Source organism: Pinus tabuliformis, chromosome 7, assembly GCF_031772625.1.
Source record: "Pinus tabuliformis cultivar Carrire ecotype Pingquan chromosome 7, CPIR1, whole genome shotgun sequence".
Taxonomy (NCBI): Eukaryota; Viridiplantae; Streptophyta; class Pinopsida; order Pinales; family Pinaceae; genus Pinus; species Pinus tabuliformis.
In genome coordinates, this window is record NC_142293.1 from 1,672,988,222 (window position 1) to 1,673,008,855 (window position 20,634).

A 20,634-nucleotide genomic window follows, 5' to 3' on the forward strand; every position below is an offset into this window, starting at 1 on the left:
ATGAGTTGACAATACTCAAAAGGATTTCCCAAATCGGGCCCAACAACACTTCCGCATAACTTCTTGAAGTTAAGTTCCATCAGAGTAGTCATGGACTTGCAGTCCACCATCCCAAATCTTTCAAGTAGCTTAACAACATATTTTCCTTGGGAAAGGAAAATCTCCCTTGGCTTTGCTAGACCTCCAACCCTAGAAAGTAATGCATTAGTCCTAGGCCCGTTATATCAAATTCGGAAGCCAACTCTCTCTTACATTGATGAATAAGAGAGTCTGCACTTGTCAGAAAGAGATTGTCCACATAGAGTACCAAGATGAGAGGTCTATCATTCTCAACCTTAAAGTAAAGGTTTGGATCAACTTCACTTCTTGTAAATTTCAGCTTCATCAGATAGCTATCGACCCTCTCATACCAAGTCTGGGGTGCTTCCTTCAACCCATATAGGGCTCTCATACATGTGTTTGACGATCTTGAACTTCAAACCCCTCAGGTTGTTCCACATAGACTTCGTCCTTAAGTGAACCATGCAAGAAGGCAATCTTGACATCCACCTAGTGTAGATTCCATCCTTGTGAGGTAGCAAGGGCTGTAATCGAACGAATGGTGGTGTGTGTAGTGAGCAATGGGTGCAAACATCTCATCATAATCTACACCTTCCTTTTGAGAAAAGCCTCGAGCAACAAATCTAGCCTTGAACTTCTCAACACTTTCATCAGCACCATGCTTGATCTTGTAGAGCCATTTAGAGGTGACAACAGATTTGTCTTGGGGTCTAGGGACCACATCCTAGACATCATTCTTCATAATTGACTCGTACTCTTCGTTCATAGCATCCTTGCATAATTGTTGCTTCACAACTTCTTCGAATGAGCAAGGTTAAGACTAAATAATGGTGCTCATAGCAGTTAAGTACCCTTGGTACCTATTAGGCTTCTTTTTTTCACGAAATGTCCCCCTCGGTGCAACATATCTCTTGGCATCTTCGAGAGTTTCCCTAAGCCATGAGGGTCTGCTTTTGGAGGAGGGCTCATGATGAGGAGGACCAATGGGATCCATCGGTTCTTCAACATCGGGCATTGACTCATCCTGCGAATCTCCTTGCTTTCCTGCATCTGCTTCTTTGTCCTTCCTTGGAATAGGAAGGTTGCTAATCTTCCTTAGGGGAGCATCCTCATCGAAGGTGACATCACGACTCAACTCTACTTCTCTTTGACGAGGCACAAATTCTATATGCCTTAGAAGTTTCATTGTAGCCCACAAAAGTTCCTTTCTTTCCAGATGCCTCCAATTTACTTATTTTTTCTTTCGACACATGAAAGTATACGGGACTACCAAAAATTCTTAAATGAGAAACATCAGGTTTCTTATCGGTGAAAACTTCTTCGGGAGTTTTAGAGTCCAATGCTTGATGAGGGCATCGACTTTGAACGTACACAATAGTGTTGGCAGCTTCTCCCCATAGGAACTTTGAAGTCCTTGATCATGAAGCATGGCATGAGTGGCTTCTATAATGGAATGATTCTTCCTTTCGACAACACCATTTTGCTCAGTAGTATATGCAATAGTAGCCTCCCTCTTAATGCTAACTTCCCTGCAATAGTCATTGAAGTCATTTGACTCATACTTGGTTCCATTATCTGTTCTCAATATCTTGATCTTCTTCCCTGTTTGATTTTCCCCCAAGGCTTTGAAGGCACGAAACCATGAGAATATTTCGTCCTTTTTCTTCAAGAAATATATCCAAGTTTTGCGAGAGAAATCATCCACAAAGACAACATAATATTAATATCCTCCTAATGATGTCACAAGCAACATACCAGATAGATCAGAATGAACCAATTGCAAAATGTCTGTGGTCTTACTATCACTTGAGGGGAATGGTCCCAATATATGTTTTCCCTTGGCACATCCTTGACGTACACCTTCATGCTCTATTTTGAATTCGGGCATACGTGTAACCATCTTCCTTGCATTAGGTAGAGCCTTTTAGTGAAGATGAGCAAACCTCTAGTGCGATAGTTCGGATCGAAGAGATGTGTCGCAAGACATGGCTCCTAGTGGACTTCCTCCAACTTGATATAAATTGTCAACTTTGAATCCAAGAGTAAATGCTTCTTTGAAATTTCTTTTCCACACACTTACCTTTCCATCGATGAATGCCACCTTGAATCCTTTGTCTTCCATTGCTGAGATAGACACTAGATTCTTCTTTAGATCAGGTTCATATAGTACTTCTTGGTGATGAACTATGTTACCTTGATTCAATTGAAGGGTAACATTCCCAACTCCCTTCATGGGATAGGTGGCATTGTCTCCAAGGATAATTTCCAAATTTGTATCCTTCTCTATCAGATTTGAAAGAGCTTCCTTGTACCTGGTGAAGTGCCTTGAGGCACCACTATCAATCAACCAATTTCCCAAAGTATCAAGTTATTTACATTATTATAAGGTAAACATCGAAATAAATACCACTGCAACCTTCACAACTTAAATAATATGCGGAAACAAGAACTGAGCAAGAAAGAAATAATAGCACACACAAGTGACACCGTTGTTTTTGGACAAATGTCCCTAGAAAAGCCCAATGCGGGAAAATTGGTGCAGCAACTGAGGGTTTGTATTATTATGCAATAATTTCTGAGTACAATTCTTCGGATGCCCAAATTGGAAATCCTATACAGAGATTTAACTGGACAAAAAAGTTAGTGAGATGATCTCACCTTGTCACTGGGAAATCCGACACTGATCTGCACTGGAGATGAGTCTCTGTGCTGTCTTTGCGCAGTACTATGTCACACCCACGCAGTTACAACGTCACTGCTGTGTTGATTTTTGGTAGCATCGGATGTGCTCCGGCCATTAAAATTGGTGGAGAGGCTAAGGCACATGAGATCTCCAAGACTCAAAAATCGTTTGGGGAAATTCCACCTAGATGGAGAGATATTAAAATAATTAATATTTTTAATGGGGTTCCTAAGTCTAAACTTAGGAAAATTAAAATATTAATGTGTATTAATATAATATGGGTGAGAAAGTTTTAAATAACGAGGATCAAGCCAAATTTAATCTTAGCCGTTGATTAGGGACTGCTGTTGAATCGTCAACAGGAAAAGTATAAGAGGAGGCTTGAGGGTCAATTGGAGACACACCAAGACACCATGAGAGATCAATCAGTTCAATTTTCTAGGGTGAGGTTTGTTGAGGAAATCAAACAAGTGATCAGTTGCAGTGAGGGGCAGATCGACAGGAGGTCGAGGAATACATATCAGAGAGACAACAGAGTGCTGGAAGAGGCAGTGTATGGCTTAGGAGGGATGATGCAGGGGCAGCAAGGGTTGACACAAAGGCTAAGGAGGCTAGCACAGAGGACGCAAAAGGCCAAAAGGAGTTGACGCAGAGGCCATAGAGGTTGACGCAGTAGATGCAAAGGGCTTTAGAGGCTGCACTGAGGTGATTCAGTGGGATAGACTCAGAGCTGATTGGCTGACGCAGAGCTAGAGAGGTGACACAGTCCCTAAGAGGGTGATGCACTTCCAGAGAGTGCGTGGAGCAGCTTTCGCTGTCCAGCACAAGGTTTAGCTAGAGTGATCAGCCGAAATATCTGCTTCATGATAGAGGTATTGTTGCTAAGGAAATTCTCTGAAGGTGAGCCATTTCTAGCACCCTAGTTGTATTCATAATCTGCGTAAAAATAAAACCCTCTATATGCTGCACTGGTTTTCCCACATTGGGTTTTCCTAGGGACGATTGTCCAAAAATAATGGTGTCCCTTGTGTTGTCTCAGTTTATTTCAGTTGCTGATCTGTATGTTTGTGAAGGCTGCAATTGTGTTTATTTTGATATTTATGCATATAAATAACTTGTTAATGTAAAGAACAAGTAGGAGATAATAAACCAGATGTTGTAGTAGGGGTTTTTGATGTGTTAGATTCAGAAATTTTCACATGTTGTTGGGATTGGTTGCACCTCCTCTCGATCCTCTGCGCGCTAGAAAATTTGGCCCTCTAGCCTCCCAGTCTCGCACCACGGCTCCGACACTAGATCACGACTGTTTCCCAACAGAAATACAGACTCCCTCTGAAGCTCTGCGCTGCCACAGCGTAGCTCTACGCTGCCTCTGCGTGGCCCAGCATTGCCTCTCCGGACTACTCTATGCCCTCTCTGCCTTGCACTCTCCGAGTCATGAAAACTTCCTGCGGAAAATTATGCCTGCCCCTCACTACAAGAAATCTCCTCGATCACCTTCTCTGACAACTGTTGCACTGCTCTCTTGAGAAAATCGATCTCTGATCTCTCACTCGATGTGTTTTCCAAATGCCCATCAAGCCTCTTCTTATAATCCTCTCGTTGATCAATCAACGACCCAGATTATATTCTAATCAATGGCTCAGATCATTTTGGCTTGATCCTCGTCTTCTTCTAGAAGTTCCAGCCCCAGTTTAATTAATACCCTTTAATTATTTTAATTTTCTAAGTTTAGACTTAGGCATCCATAAAAAATAATTAATTATTTCAATAAAGCTGTCTCTGGGTGGAATTTCCGAAAACGATTTTTGGGTATTCTGGAATACATTTGTCCTAGCCTCCTTGCAAATTTTGAGGCTTAGAGCACATCCGATGCTATCAGAAATCAACACTATTCAGGTTCCATGGTCTTCCCAAGACCATTATTAGTGATCAGGACAACAGATTTATGGGAGCATTTTGGCAGGAGTTATTCAGATGGGTGGGCAGTGAGCTCACTCTTAGCACTAGCTACCACCCCCAGACATATGGGAAGACAAAGATTGTGAACAAATGGATGCAGGCATATTTGCAGAACTATGTGACTGGGCAACAATGCGCATGGGCGTAGTTGCTTCACTCGGGAGAGTATTGCTACAACACCACTCACCATATGTCCATCGGTATGTCACCTTTCCGTGCCCTTTATGGTTATGATGCATTATCTTTTGCTGACATGAGTTTTGGAGATAACTGAACCCCTGGGGCAAAGGATTGGATACAGGTGAGGCAGGGGATCCAAAGGGCTCTCAAAGACAACTTGTAGATAGTGGAAAACCAACATAAGATGTATGTAGACAGGCATCGTGTGGAGAGGCATTTTGAGGTTGGAGACTTAGTTTTCTTACATCTCCAGTTGTATAGGCAATGTACACTGAAGCAGAAGGGAGCTTGGAAGCTCAAGCCACATTTTTATGTGCCATATCGGGTGATCTGATAGGTTGCAGAGATGGCCTATGAGCTAGAACTTCCACCAGGGAGCAAGGTGCATAATGTGTTCCATGTGCCTTGGCTGAAAAGGGCCTTGGGACAATAGGTTACCGCTGCCCCAGAGTTGCCACCCTTGGATGATGAGGGGCACTTGATTTTGGTACCTAAGGCTATCTTGCCGGAGGGGGAGAGAAGGCTCAAGAATAGGACTATTAGAGAGTACCTTGTCAGGTGGAAGAACCTATCAGAGGAGGATGCCACTTGGGAGGAAGAACATGTTCTACAACATCTAGAATTGCAGTTACTTGAGGACAAGCAACATTCGGGAGGGGAGGACTGTCATGTCCCCAATAAGTAAATTTTGCTAATAAGAATTTTCAATTTTGGTGATTAATAAATATTTTGGCATATAAACTTTTAGGAAAAGTGGGTTATGCATGCACTATAATTTTGGGAGACAAAAGAAAGCTAAAATTAGGAGAAAAGATAAAATTAAAGTGGTAATGGGTTGTGGGGACCACTCAAAAACGGAAATCTGTTGGACACCTAATCCTCAATGGGTTAGTGTGGAAGCTGAATAGACAAAGTAGTCCAAGAGACCTTGGGATGTGAAACCCAACGGTCACATAATGTACTATAAATGTATATCATTTGTCAATAAAAATTGTACTTGCATGTTTTATCTTTCATATTGTTCTTGCTGCCCATGTGTGTTTAACATGGTATCAGAGCAGGCGATTGCTGGTGTTGCTCCAATTTAAGCCTCTAATTTTTGTGGTCATTTTATGTGAGTTTGTTTTGTCCTCTCTGTCTACTGCGCAGTCTTCCTGCCTAAATTCAGAAAGCATTGAGAGAGGAACGGCTTCAGCACTGGAATATTGTCTGAAGAAGTTTCGGTGGAATATTGTCATGCTGCGTTGAACAGTTGATTTGTGCGCTGCTCCTGCTTTGTAAGAAACGCAGGTATTCTAAATTTGTATGCTACTCAGGGATTCTGGTCACTAGTTTGGGATTCGTATCTAATGCCTCCACGCAGGAACGAGGAACGAAGCTGTTCTTAAATAATTTCTTGAATGCTGCCATCAAAGTCTGAAGTATGTTGAACGCTGCTATACTTTGCTAATATATTGCTCCACCAAGTGTACTCATTAAATGTGTTTGAGAATGCCTGCCTATCACTTATTCATCATTGAACTTTGTTAATTGAGGTTCATCTGCAGCTACAATAAATAAATTGTTGTCTTCAGAGACGATGCTTTGGTTTCTATAATGGGAATTCAATTGACATTCAAGAGAATATACACTCGTGAATGATTGCTCTAGCCTGGGTCGATAGATTTGAAATCAGATGGTCGTCTGTATCCACCATTTGAGGTGATGCTTGGAGAACAAAATCGAAACGCATGAAAAGGCAGATACTGCCAGTAAGGAAGGACATAAAAAAAACGCAGATGCTGCGATTGACGAGAACAGCAAACCCGCTGGAGTTATCTGTGATGGAGATGTTTGTCACCGTGCTGATTAAAGTTTACTCATTAAAGTGATCTGTTTGAGTTGTTCATCTTTATAAATTGCTGGTTGTTATATACTGTGGTTGAAACACCAACCTTTGGGCATCATGAAACTGCTGTAAACCACTGCTTGAAAAATCAGAAGTACACAAAATACCTACAGCCGTATGTATGGGACATGTTTGACGAATTCTTGTTTACTGTAGCTGCTATTCAATTACCTCAATTTCTGAGCTTGGGTAAAGGCGTATTGTGGGGACTCCTTTATCAGTTCTAAGGTTGTGCTAAGAAAGCACCTCCCAACGTTCTTAATCACTAGACAATTATCCAAATAGGGTTCACGCTCCCATGCACCTGAATTTTCCCTTACAGTAGTCAAATCTACTTCTGGAACTGATTCGAGACATCTAGACCAAGACTGGAGTGGAGACAAGCATTTCTGGACAGCGCTATATCAGACGACCGGGCATTTGAGGGCTTCGTAGTGCGGTTCCTGACAAGGGCATCTTCTGGAGCAGCTCAAGGCGACTCTTCCTCTTCCACACGGACATGTATGCCGACAATCACAATCTACTATATAGAGGATGGTGGAGAGAGTTGGTGATAATGAGACCATGCTTTTTAGGCTTTAAATGTGAATGACGAGATCCAACATATCATTTCAAAGTTTAAAGAAATGATGAAGGCCCCCACATCTCAATCTGCACCTGAATATACAATGCTACGCTGGTATATAACGCTGTCCGGTATGATGTGTGGTCTTCCATGAGTTTTATGGTCTAATCAAGCTCAACATTTAGTTTTCTACATTTACTTGTTCAGTTCTGTGCGTAATGGTGATTATAGATTCCTTTAGCCGTTCCATTTTATTGAGCGCACTCTGCACATGTCAGTGTTGTCAAATCTGAAACTAGTTCTGACCTTCCTCCTTTGCTTGTGTCTGGTCTCTGACACACTGTCCATATACGTTATATCAGCGCTGTCCCGGCTGACATCTCATTGAAAACGCTGGCCTGGCATCTCATGCAGTTTTAATATGTAACGCTGGTTTTGATTCAAAACGAAATCTCAGAATTCCTATTCTGGCTTGGGCATTTTATCTTCCCAAGGAAACCTAACGCTCCTGCGCACTTGAGCTCTGCCAATTTGCTGACATTAATGATTGCCACCGCTCTGCTCCATTGAACCGTTTGCAGCTTGTCCCAACTCAATTACCATATCAGCGCCATTCTGCCAAAACTTCTGCGCTTGGCATCCACTCAGCGATAATCAACCTTTTCATTAATCTGCTCAACGACTTGGAATCCGCTCGACTGCAATCAACCGTTTCATTAATGTGACTACGGATTATGTTCATTATTTAATTTCAAAGGTGTTGCTCGCATGTTCGTTTTTGGGTATCACTGAGGATTGCAGATTCATCCTCGTTCTGTACTGAAGATGACAACGCTGTCAATTTTCATACCCTGTTACCGCAGTGGTCACCCAAGATTGGGCCCAGGTCAAGCTAACAATGGTCTTCGAGGGGATTTTCCAATAGGTTTAAGTGGAGCGAGAGCCATGTGCAAAATAGAGCGCGACATCACCACTATTAAAGAGCTTGCAGATGGGAGTCAAATGTTTTCTTTTGGAGCATCTCATTCATCAGGAAACAGGAGGAGAGCAACTGATTTTTCCTCATCACATGTGGAACACATGGCATTAAGCAACAGTTCCTTCCCAAGGAGAATGCCCTCTAATTTCAATAGACAGTCCCCAATTCCAATTTCTGCAGTTAAAAAGGAAGGAGGGCGTATTCGGAACAGAAAGCAGGAGAACAATGGTGCTGAAAAGGTGCAGAATAATTTTGATTCAGAGAATGTTATTGGAGAAACTGATAATGTAAACCACAGTAAAAGAGATCATCACCTTTCTCTGAGATCATCATCTACATATGCGAGGAGATCTCCAATGTCATCTCTTAATGATGGATCCAATCCAGATATGAATAAATCATCTAACTCATCTGTTGAAGGTGACATTGTTGCTCTCTTTAGGCGAATACAGGCTGAGTCTACTGTTTCAAAAGAAAATCCGGGAAATGATAAGAAAAATAGTAACATTTCTTCAAAATCTAAGAAATCCGCAGATTCTGTTTTAAGAGTGTTATGTCAATACCCTGACAAACCTAAGGAGGAAATTGAAGAAGAGCCTAACCAAAAAATATCATTTATGGGAGGCTATGAGAAATTGGTGACAAACATAGATTTTTCAAGAAAGCAATAAAAAAAGTCCAAAGAAATTGAAGAAGAATCTAACCAAAACATATCATTATTGGGAGGATATGAAAAAATGACTACAATTACTGAAGTATTAGAGTTCATGAAAACTCTTATACAATCTACTGTTGATGACACATTACAAATCAACAAAGGCTCTCTCTCTGAAATTCATACATGTCTACAAAATGCACAGGAAAAGATCGATTTTTTGCAGCTTGAATCTCAACTACAGCAAGAAGAACTAAAACAGAAGAGTCATTCTGAACATGTTTCTGTTCAGAACAATAAAATAGACTCCCATAAACAACAAGTCAATATTGTTCAAGTTCATTCAGATCCAGTGCCCAATAAAGCAGCAATTGTACATGCAGATGTAGAAACTCAGTGTGCACTTCCCAAGCCCATTATCAGACCTTGGGAACAACTTGTCCACAACAAGCACAAAACTGGTCTTGGATATGACAAGGACTTGTCCTTTCATATTCCAGACTACTCAAAGCCCATTCAGTTTCAGAGTGCTGGATTCATTCATGACAGTTCACCTCCAGCTGTTCCAGATTCTGCTCCTCTTCCACAGCAACAACAACAACAACAGATTATAAAATGCCAACACTGTGACCGAGTTGGCCATCTGAAAGATCACTGTTTTGATCTTCATCCATGTAAGCACTGTCATAAAACCAACCATTCTTCACACAGATGCTTCAGAAACAAACGTCTTGCAAGAACAAAGATTCATCTTAGATGGATCGCTTCTTGGCAATGGGCATCAACAGCCAAGAAGATATTCCAAACACATGTCAGAACTTGTTCTAGAGTATTGAAGAATCTTGCAGTTGAGTTTTCTCCATCATCTCACCTTGTATCTGACAGGGGGGAAATGATGGTCATCTACAAGCTTCAAAGTCACATCAAGCGAGCCTGAGCCACAACCTACCACACCAATTTTAGAGTTGTAGCCAGAAACAAAGATGCCCGTGAACATGCCTTCAGTTGCCAATCTGGGACACTTCCTCTAGTAGAAGACTTCAGCTTCTTGCCAGCTTCGGAAGAATTCCAGGAACAAAATTGGGGACACTTCCTCTAGCAGAAGACTCCAACTTCTTGCCAGTTTTGGAAGAGTTCCAGGAATTGCATTAAGAATTCCAGAGTTGTTGGTCATCCTTAAACCATCACAGGTTGAGACTTCCCTATTCAGGTTGAAGTTCTCCCTTTTATGCGGGGTGAGACCTCCCTTTTATGGTTGAAGGTTTCCCTCTTCAAAACAATAGGAGCACTTCCTCTAGCAGAAAACTTCAGTTTCTTGCCAGTTTTGGAAGAGTTCCGGGAACTGCACTAAGCGTTCCAGTGTTGGTGGTCATCCTTAAACCACCGCCCTTTATACCAACATTTCAGAGAGCACATTCAGCCTAGTGCTGCCATGCATTTTTGCACATTTTGTATTACAGCTCTCTTCTTGGACTCATACATAACCCTTCAGATTAAGGGGGGGAATGTTGGACACCTAATCCTCAATGGGTTAGTGTGGAAGCTGAATAGACAAAGTAGTCCAAGAGACCTTGGGATGTGAAACCCAACGGTCACATAATGTACTATAAATGTATATCATTTGTCAATAAAAATTGTACTTGCATGTTTTATCTTTCATATTGTTCTTGCTGCCCATGTGTGTTTAACAAAATCAAACCACCTTAGCAAAAATCGAACCACAAGGAAAGAGATGAGAAGGAAGGTCGAATTAGTGGAGCCCGGAAGGAAGACAAGAGCAACAATTATAAAAGGGAGAGAAGAGCCTCGTTTTTGCATCTTTGGCATTTCATTTCAAAACAAGAGAATTTGCTTGAGCTGCTTAGCCAAGTCAACCATTGCTGCTTAGCACAAGGAATTTCCATGTGGGAATTCCATCTCTTCTTCGGTGAACTACAAGTGTCACCCTAGAAGAGGATTTGAGAGCTGATTTCTGAGCATTTGAGGGATCAATTCATAGGATTTCTCCATCTTGTGCGAGTTCTAGAAGGACGCAAGAGAAAATTCATGGTGTTCAGGAGGGCCAACAAACGACAAAATTTTTGCAGAAGAAATTGCAGAGATTTTCCTTCAAGGTGGATGAACATTTCCTTGGAGGTTTGCAGGGTTAGAAGTGTTGTTATTTGGGAGACCGAATTTATCTTTGCTAGGGCCTACGCAGGGTTTTCTGTCTATCTTATGCACAGTCTTTGAGCAACAACTTCCATGAGTTGGATAAAGAGAAAATAAGGAGGATTGGAGCAACATTTTTGTATTGTATTTGGAGGGTGAATCTTCAAGAGTATTTTGAGGGCATATTTCATTAGTTCTTCTTCCAGCATTCTATGAAAATTCCTTGAAATGCAACAACTGGAAATATTTCTTCTAACAGATAAATTAATTATGCAGTTTATTTTGTTAACGACAAAATAACGAAATATTGACATTGCAATTTCTTCACTAAATATTGTGGAAGCAAAAACAGGAACTGAGAAATACAAGCACACACACAAATGTTTTGACTCTATTATTTTAGACAAAATTCCCCAAAAAAACCCAATGCAGGAAAACCGGTGTAGCAGTTGAGGGTTTATTTTTTTATGCAGCATTGAATTTTTGAGTACAATCTTTGGAAGCTTAGTTGGCTATCCAATCAACAAGAATTTGACAGAAAAATTCAGAGAGAATTCTCTCTCTCCACAAGATAACCTCGACCTCTTTCTCCCTCTAAAAACTGGTCGTTCAACCCCTGTGCAGACCGTTTCTGCTTATGACGATCCCAGCGGTTGTGTTGGGAAAACCTACGTGATACTCGCGACTGTACTAGGAAAACCCGCACAACCCTAACCGCAACCCGTCAGAAAATTCCCCGCGACCCTTGTGGCTGTTCTGGGCTAGCTTTGCTGTGGAATACTTTAGTCACTTGCTGTTGCTTCTTCGGAATTGGAAATATTCCTCCAGATCACTATCTTTGCCCCTCTGACACTTTCTACTCGATCTCTGACTCAATATCTCCGGCTGAAACACCTGCACTGGAGAATTGAACTGTCTAGATCACTAAGTATCTACACTAGTGTGTTCTCCATCAACCCATCGACCTATTTTTATAATCTCTAGTTGGGACTATAACGGCCAAGATTAAAACTTAATCGATGGCTGAGAATCGAGATCATCTCCAATTTGATCCGTGTGAGCTTCTAGATGATTCACACCTTTCTCAATTAATTCCTTTTAGTTAATCGCTTTTCCTAAGTTACATTTAAGAATTTTTTAATTATGGTCAATTAATTTTAATGGAGCCATCTCTAGGTGGAATTTCCATAAACGATTTATATGTTTTGGAAAACCCCTTTGTTTTAGCCTCTCCACCAAGTCTCAAGACTAAAACACCATCCGATGCTACAAAAACTAACACATTCCTTAGCCAGTCAGTTAGAGCCAAACACAGTTCTTGTGATCACCGACGCATTGTGGGTTCAACCCAAAACCCTTTCTGAGTTTTTGTGGGTTTATTGTGGGGAGGCCCTAGTTAAATTGGCTGAATTTTCTGAGCACTTTTGGAGGTCCAAACACAGGGTTGTTTCCAGCCAGAAGCCGCAGAATTTCCAGGCAGTGCGCAGTTCTTTCTGGGCATCTTCTCGGCATTTGGATTTCATGTTTTGACACCTAGGTTTGATCAGATCTTGCAATAGAAAGCTCAGGTTCCATTTCCTATCGTTGATGTATTCTTATCTCTTAGATTAATACCATGTCTCAGATTTCTGGTTTCAATTACTGTGTTTACCGAAGTGTGGGTTGTGTTTCAAAATTTTATTGTTGTTTGCTAGTGCATGTATTTGATATTCACTTGACTTCCTAGTTAGGAACATTACAAGATTCAGTTGCTGAAGTGAATAGAGCTTATTTTGAACTAGGTTCATGATCAATAAGATGTTTACAGTAATTTGTTCAGAATGCAGCAGTATCACTTTCGATGGCAATGTGTCTTTCTAGTAAAGTTTAGTCCTTTGGTACAATTATGTGTGTCTTGTTACATCCCTTGTATTTAACATAATTGGTTGATACAGCATGTTTCCTAGATCAACACATGAAACGTTTGCCACCAAGCTGTTTCAAAGCTTCAAAAATCATAGTCGATTCAAGAAGCCGAAGCTCTCACTTACGGACTTCACAATTTCTCATTATGCGGGTGAGGTATGCAAAATTTGGCTTCTATGTTTTCTGTATCATTAAATTCTATGCACTCTGCAATATTTTCGTTGTTGATTTCTTGTTTTAGGTATTGTGAATTGCTACAATACTGTCTGAGTTGTATACATTGTGCAGGTAACCTACCAAACAAATCATTTTCTTGAAAAAAACAGAGACTACAGCATTGTGGAACATCATTCACTATTGTCATCGTCAAAGTGCCCTTTCGTTGCTGGTCTTTTTCCTCCTTCACTTGAGGATACTTCGAAGTCTTCTTACAAATTTTCTTCTGTTGCAACAAGGTTTAAGGTATATTATATATTCCATGTCAGCTAACAAGTCCTGCTGATAAACTTTCTCTATTTGTTTTGACTGACTTTTAGAGTGTTAAAATGAGATTTCTACTGCATTGTGGCTTCATTACTTTGAATATATTGTGTAAGATCAAATACTTAGTGCATTTCATTCTTCATTTCCTCTTCATGCCAAGTTATTTGTGAAAATCTTGTAGCTGACAAGTGTATTGAATTGACATGCATAGCAACAACTTCAATCTCTGATGGAGACTTTGAGCGTAACAGAACCACATTACATTCGATGTGTGAAACCAAATTCGGGCAATAGGCCTGGAAACTTTGAGAACCTAAGCGTGATTCACCAGCTACGCTGTGGTGTATGTTTTCTACCCAATTCAAGTCTTTTGTGGAGTGTTTTACGTTAATGCATGTTTGAAGAGCCTCCTTTCCCATATCCATGCTTATTAGTTGGGAAGAATTCATTTTGTACAATCTCCATTGTATCTCAGTCAAAGAATGTGATTTGGTATGGTGTTTTATTGGTTTAAGCTTCTAATTATCTGATAATAACAAAATCCCTTTTCTTCAGGGTGTTCTCGAAGCTGTGCGAATAAGCTGTGCAGGCTATCCAACACGACGCACATATGATGAGTTTTTGGATCGTTTTGGTCTACTAACACCAAAATTTGTTGCTACCCAGTATGCATTTTATACCTGTCTTGATTTGAGAAAAGACTTTTAGCAATAACAGTTTGAGGTTCAAAGGGGTATGTGGTTTGAATTTCATAATAGAATATGCAAAGTGCTGCATTTTTATATGGTCTGGGCAAACTGTACAGAATGTGCATTCTTACATCTTATTGGTAGAACTCAGTGAACAAGATGTCTGGTGAAACTAAGTGGAAAATCGTCGCCCAACTTTAGTTGCATTGGCACACATTCTACTTTATTGGAGTAATAGAATGTTTCCTTGAAGTTAGGAAGAGCAGGTGTGATCCCGTGATTACTGAAAATTACTTTATCTGTCTCTTTAATGTTTTAACATTTTGCAATTGTTTATGGTTTGCCTACAGAAATAATGAAAAAGAAGCTACAGAAGAGTTGCTTCAGAGATTGAATCTCAGCAATTACCAAGTATGCAAATTATATTAAATCAATTAAAAGCAGACAATTTGTTAAAATATCTTTATGTGGTTACCTCTTCCCAAATGTATTATTCTAGAAATGGCAATTTCATGGGGATTTGGTCTGTATTGAATCATGTTTTTGTGGAGTCATTACTATACTGAAATTTTGATGCTAACCACTTACCTTTGTTATATTTCAGATTCTATCTATTTGATGTCAAATTTGATTACCTTTGGTGTTTTTCTGTTAGTCATGGAAATGATTTTTCTCCTTATTGATATGTCCTGAAATCTTTGCAGTTGGGGAAAACAAAAGTTTTCCTTAGGGCAGGTCAGATGGCTGAGCTGGATGCTCGAAGAGCAGAGGCCCTGAATAATGCAGCTAAAGTTATTCAACGGAAGTTTCGCACATTCATTGCCCGGAAAGAGTTTAATAGAAAGCGTAGGGCTGCTTTGAAAATCCAATGTTACTGGAGAGGTAATTCGGTTTACTTTTATAAACATTTTGTTGATCAGTATCACTCTGATGATTTGTTTACAGCCAACTGCTTTGGAAGGTGTGTTCACTATGTGGCACATGACTAAATAGATATACTCAGGATATAGGATATGAACATATTTATGTAGTTACACTAGAAATATATTGATGTCAAATTGAAATTTAAACAGTTTTCAAAAAATACAATCATTCAAAATCTTAAGTTACAGCTTTCAAATTGCGTATGCATTCTTAAACAGTGCCCTTCATCTTAAATGTGGTTGTTCTGCATGCTTCATAGTCTGAAAAAGGATTTCTTGCATGATGAAGAAGTAATCTAACGAAAAGCAAAATCTTGCAAGTGTGTCCATAATAATTAAAATTAACAAGCAGAAAGGGTAGGTGACAGAGTTCAACACAGGTAGGATTGTTACCATTACCATTGTAGTCTGGTATCCTCCACAAACCCATATTGTGATATGAATGCAAACCTGCAATATAGGAGAACTCACATGCAAGTTGGAGCAGGAAAAGTTTTAGGGCTGGTTTCCATAAGTTGCTTATGAAATACTCGAGAAAAATATACGAATAAAGTTGTTCCTCTATTCTTTTGATATTTTATCTAGATAATATTCAAAATTTTATATGGTCCCTAATAATAATATATTAGTTGATTACTTTTATTGCATTTGCCTGTAAACTATAATTTTAATTCTATAAACTTTAAAGTAATCATGTTTATCTAATATTCATACATTTAAGTTGTCCCCCAAATCTGCATTACTATTCTATCATGTCATGGATGCATGATTTGTACAAACTGGATTTCCTTGTAATGTTTGATGTTTATGTCAAACTGATATTAGGGAAGAAAATTAACCTGGCTTAGCCGGATGGAAAGTGTGACTGTTGAGTACGAAAGAAACTATCACATCTCTCTCTCTCTCTCTCTATATATATATATATATATATATCTTCTTCTCTTGGGAAAACCATATAAACTGTTAATCTAACTATTCGTTTTTTTCCTTGGGAGTTACGTGTCATATTGCCACTTTCACTTTATTCTGTCAAAAATTGAGTCCCTATATTCTGTTTTCTAATTACCTTTAGCAATGTTTAAAATTCTTTTCTCAAGAATTAAAGTTATTGGAATGATTGAAAATATCACGATCATATACATCCCAGAGTTCATTTCTTTTTCCATTCTCGTATTGGAATATTTGATTAAATTATTTGTTGGGAAAATGGTGTTAGTGTTACATGCTAATGGAAAAGAAACCAAGTTATATGTAAAAGACATTTTTGTGGTCCTACTTTTGATTGATTAGTCATGATCAGAGGAGTGGGGCAGGAGAAAAAGTTACTCTGATGCACTGATTACATCTCTATATGTTTGAAATGATTTAATGAAATTAACTGTTTTGATAGGTTGGCTTGCACGCAAGCTCTATAAAGTTATGCGGAGGGAAGCTGCATCGGTTATTATTCAGAAGTACATCCGCAGGTGGTTAAGTCAGAAGGTCTACATTCATCTTCGTTTTGCAGTGAATACTATACAAGCTGGAATCCGTGCATATTTTGCTCGTCGAGAGTATCAACTTAAAAGGCAAACACTAGCTGCAGTTAAAATTCAGGTAGTTATTGTAATCTGGACAAGTGCAAAACTGAACTTACATCTCATGTAATCAATTTATTGTTATCAGATGATACTATTGGAATATTTTGTCCCATCCATGAAAGGAGTCCTATTTTTTCTGATGATTTAGACATGTACAAATATATTCATTCAACAAATATCTGTTCTGTTTGCACATATGTTTCCCATTTCAAACTCTTATTGTAATGAAGTATGACCTTTGCACTAAATATATCTCTTGAAAGTTACATATGTTACAGGATCTGTTCCACTCTGGAATATTTGGATTCCTGGGGTCCATTGTGTCTATCATGGTTCCTTATCTGGAAAGAATAAGTCAGCAATCTGTAAGGGAACCGTTCTGGATTTGATTGTGGGTGATGCACATGCTGGTGGCCTTTAGTGTTAAATAAAGGACCACACATAGGAATTTCAAAAGCTTCAAAAATAAATATATTCATCCCAATTAGACATCAAGAAAATTGTTTATCATGTACATGCATGTCAATTAATAGGGTCATGTTTGAAGAAATCTATGGCTCTATATTTGCTTCTTATTTCCCAGAACAAATTTTACTTGGTGAGAGTAAGATGTTACACAATATCTGAACTTTGTCGTCTGCACCATTATTTAAGCAACAATATGTCAACCTTACAAGAAACAATCTTTTTTTCCAAACTATTTCATACTTTGTCTTATATTGTATTTTGTTAACTTTTAGAAACCTACACATGCTATAAAGGAAACTTTTATATGATATACTTAATTGCTCGATGAGTAGGTTGTGAACTAATTAATGAGATTGTCATAATGAACAAACACTAAGAAAAGTCCTTGTTAAAGTCCTAATTAGCTGGATGAAGGGTTATGCCTTTTGTCAGTTGTTGCATATGTAGGTCCTTGATTTGTGCAAGCCGCCCATATTTTGGAATTCTTTATCATGACAAGTGGAGGGAGCATCATTGTCTATTGTGCATCATATATCCATCTGTGTTGACTGTGTGTATTTTTGCATTAGATTTCTTGTGTTTTCGTAATTCATATTGTAATTTTTTCTTCTTCCTTATTCATTTAAGGTGCTCACTTATATTATTTGTAATTATGTTTGTCTTGTTGATTTTTTAGTGCTAATTTAGACAAGCACAATTTTCTGCCACTGATAATTAGTTCCAATGATATACAGTCTTATTTTATCATACTTCAGAACATCTTTAAGCAATTACACTGAGAAAATTGAACAGTAATTGCAATAGAACAATAAAGATCACAGTAGACACCAAAATTTTCACCTGGGAAACCCAGACTCGGGAGAAAACCCAGCAATCTTTTCTAGGAGAAATTGTTTAATTCAGAAAAAGTACAATCTGATTTTCCAAGTCAAATTTTGGCCACAATAGACCAACAATCTAGCTCTGGTCAAACCTGGTCAAATGGGCGTAAATTTGGCCTTTTTGCAGCTGCCAACAAATTTGATCAGCCTGGTCAAACAGGCCAAATTTTGGCCTCCTGCTGCTGCCCAAAGAACTCAGTCAACCTGTGGTCAAACGACCCAGGAAATCTTGGTCAACCTGCGGTGAAACAGTGCCTCAGGAATTCGGTCAACTGCCTCTGAATTTCAGTCAACTGTGCATCTGAAATTTGGTCAACTTCCTCAGTCAAACTTCGGTCAAATAGATCAGAAGGAGGGCCCAGTCAATGCTGGTCAAACAAATCCTTGAGCTCAGTCAAACTTCAGACTTCTATTTCTCCTTTGCATGTGTGAACAGAAGATTAGATGTTTTGTGATCTGGATTCGGTTGCAAAGAAAGAGGTTTCAAATGCTGTATATATAGTGGTCAAAGTAGGTGGGTTTTGACCAAGGGTTGGACCCGTTTGTATGGTCTGGCCGACCTGTCTTTCTGGAGCCTACATGAATTCAAAAATAATAATTTTCTTTTCTTTAATTTGGCTGACTTGAATACTGACTGCAGCCACTAAAAAAATCAACACTCCCTCTTGGCTAGGGAGGTATTCAACTTTGACTCTCTTAGATGTCCTCTTTGCTCAACAATTTCTTCATCCAAAGAAAAGATTGAATGAGCTAGCTATGTTAATGTATTTGTCGACTCAATGTTCTAATCTAGAACCATGTGGAAAGCATCCTACATCAGCATCATGCAAAGGATCTAGTTACCTACTAATCAAATCCCCTTTGCAAATGGATCTTGTTACCCACTAGCCAAACCTTTGGCGATATGGTCAGAACCTTTTGATCGGAGTCAACAAGACTAGTCCTGGGTCACTAGCTCAACAAGTCGTCACTTGGAGCAAGGTCAATATCTTTGACCAACAAAATGGTGAAACCCTGGGCTAATTACCAATGTTCCACCACCTTTTGACCGGAGTCAACAATACTAGTCTTGGGTCACTAGCTCAACAAGTCGTCACTTGGAGCAAGGTCAATACCTTTGACCAACAAAATGGTGAAACCCTGGGCTAATTACCAATGTTCGACCATGACTTTGGGATGGGGGGATGTTGGTGTGGGGAGATGCACAGGGTGGACATGTGGGAGTACCCTCAAATTTTAGGGAAATTTAGGGGGGGACTGGGAGACACTGGGGTATATATGTATAATATTCAAATTCATACTCAATAATGAAAGCATAAATATATTGATCTATACATAATTGAATTAAATAGTGAAATACACTAATCCATATTCATCGTTCATATTGGTACATACAATTCATCCATACACCACGAGATTCAATAGTGAAATACATTGATCCATATTCATCATTCATCATTCTAGAATCTACATTGATTTAAAAAATAAATTTATCATTCATCATTCTAAAACGTAAATTGATTTAAAATCTAAATTCATCATTCATCATTTTAGAATCTAATTAGTACTAAACAAAATAGACTGTAGTAGATACCAATGTTATCGCAACTGAACCAATGATTGAACCATAAAGCTCTCTTTATCGAGAACTAGCTATAACTTGGCCAGAATCGGTAAAAAACCCGGAACAAAAACCAATTGACCAAAAACACCTAAATTATTGAAATGTTAAATAAAGACATATATATTCATGTGCAGCCATATGGATTTAAACCATTTATACACAAATAAGCAAAAGTTTTCCTATATATAACATGTAAGGGTGCACATAACCAAATTAGCACTGAGTGCAATCCATCTCTGAACCGAAAAGACAACAACAAACATGCTCTAAATGGCCTCTAGCATCCAAAAAAATCATGCTACAGCAAATACCTACATATCACCAAAATCGTTACCTATCTTGGGATTGTCGACATTAATATCACCCTCTAAATATTAAAATAAGATAGAAAAAACGTAATATGTCAAGTCAAGGTTTTGTTTGAGTGATGGGTATATTTTTAGAAGGGTCATGATAGAGGAGTTTGACATTCAGTGCCACTAGCATCCATGTGCATAGAGGGCTTTGTGCTCTTGATTAAATACTAGTTCCATACTCTCGTACATGACAAAATCCATTCGAAATGTTGCAATCCTCTTGGATTTTGAGTGGGATCTAAAATTCTACTTTCTCCATATGAATCCAATGTGGTCGGAACCATTCTCAAATATCTCGAGTCATTTCATGGTAATGTTAAAAATTTAAGTAAAAGGATGAAAATAAAAGATGAAGGGGAATGCTACTTTTACTTTAAGAATTTAACTTTGCCATGAATTGCATAGCATAGCAGTAATAGGGCCATAGGCTTGAATATTAGGCTTCCCCACACAAAAGTTCTTGAAACTCAAAAGGGTTGCTTTTGGGCGTCTCCCCTCAAAATGGGTGCTTTTGGGCATCCCCATTTTGAGGGGGTGCGCCCAAAAGCACCCCTTTTGGGATGACATGTCCCCCACTCTGAGGAAATGTTTCCCCCTGTGTC

The 20,634-nt window shown here is 39.1% G+C and overlaps 1 protein-coding gene and 1 pseudogene across 9 annotated transcripts in view; both read left to right on the plus strand.

Annotated features, from left to right (window-relative positions):
• Window positions 1–20,634, plus strand: part of LOC149254884 (myosin-11-like) — a 483,587-nt gene that overhangs the window by 127,170 nt on the left and 335,783 nt on the right. For all 9 annotated transcript variants that reach the window (XR_016267192.1, XR_016267193.1, XR_016267195.1 and 6 more), the window contains 7 exons: window positions 13,058–13,184; window positions 13,317–13,490; window positions 13,723–13,854; window positions 14,067–14,176; window positions 14,551–14,611; window positions 14,905–15,082; window positions 16,514–16,719. Coding sequence is in view for 4 of the 9 variants with exons in the window: in XM_089460258.1 (XP_089316384.1) it covers window positions 13,058–13,184; window positions 13,317–13,490; window positions 13,723–13,854; window positions 14,067–14,176; window positions 14,551–14,611; window positions 14,905–15,082; window positions 16,514–16,719 (988 nt within the window). In the remaining 5 variants the exon portion in view is untranslated. The remainder of the gene's footprint in view (window positions 1–13,057; window positions 13,185–13,316; window positions 13,491–13,722; window positions 13,855–14,066; window positions 14,177–14,550; window positions 14,612–14,904; window positions 15,083–16,513; window positions 16,720–20,634) is intronic.
• LOC149254885 (uncharacterized) lies at window positions 8,112–12,682 on the plus strand (annotated as a pseudogene).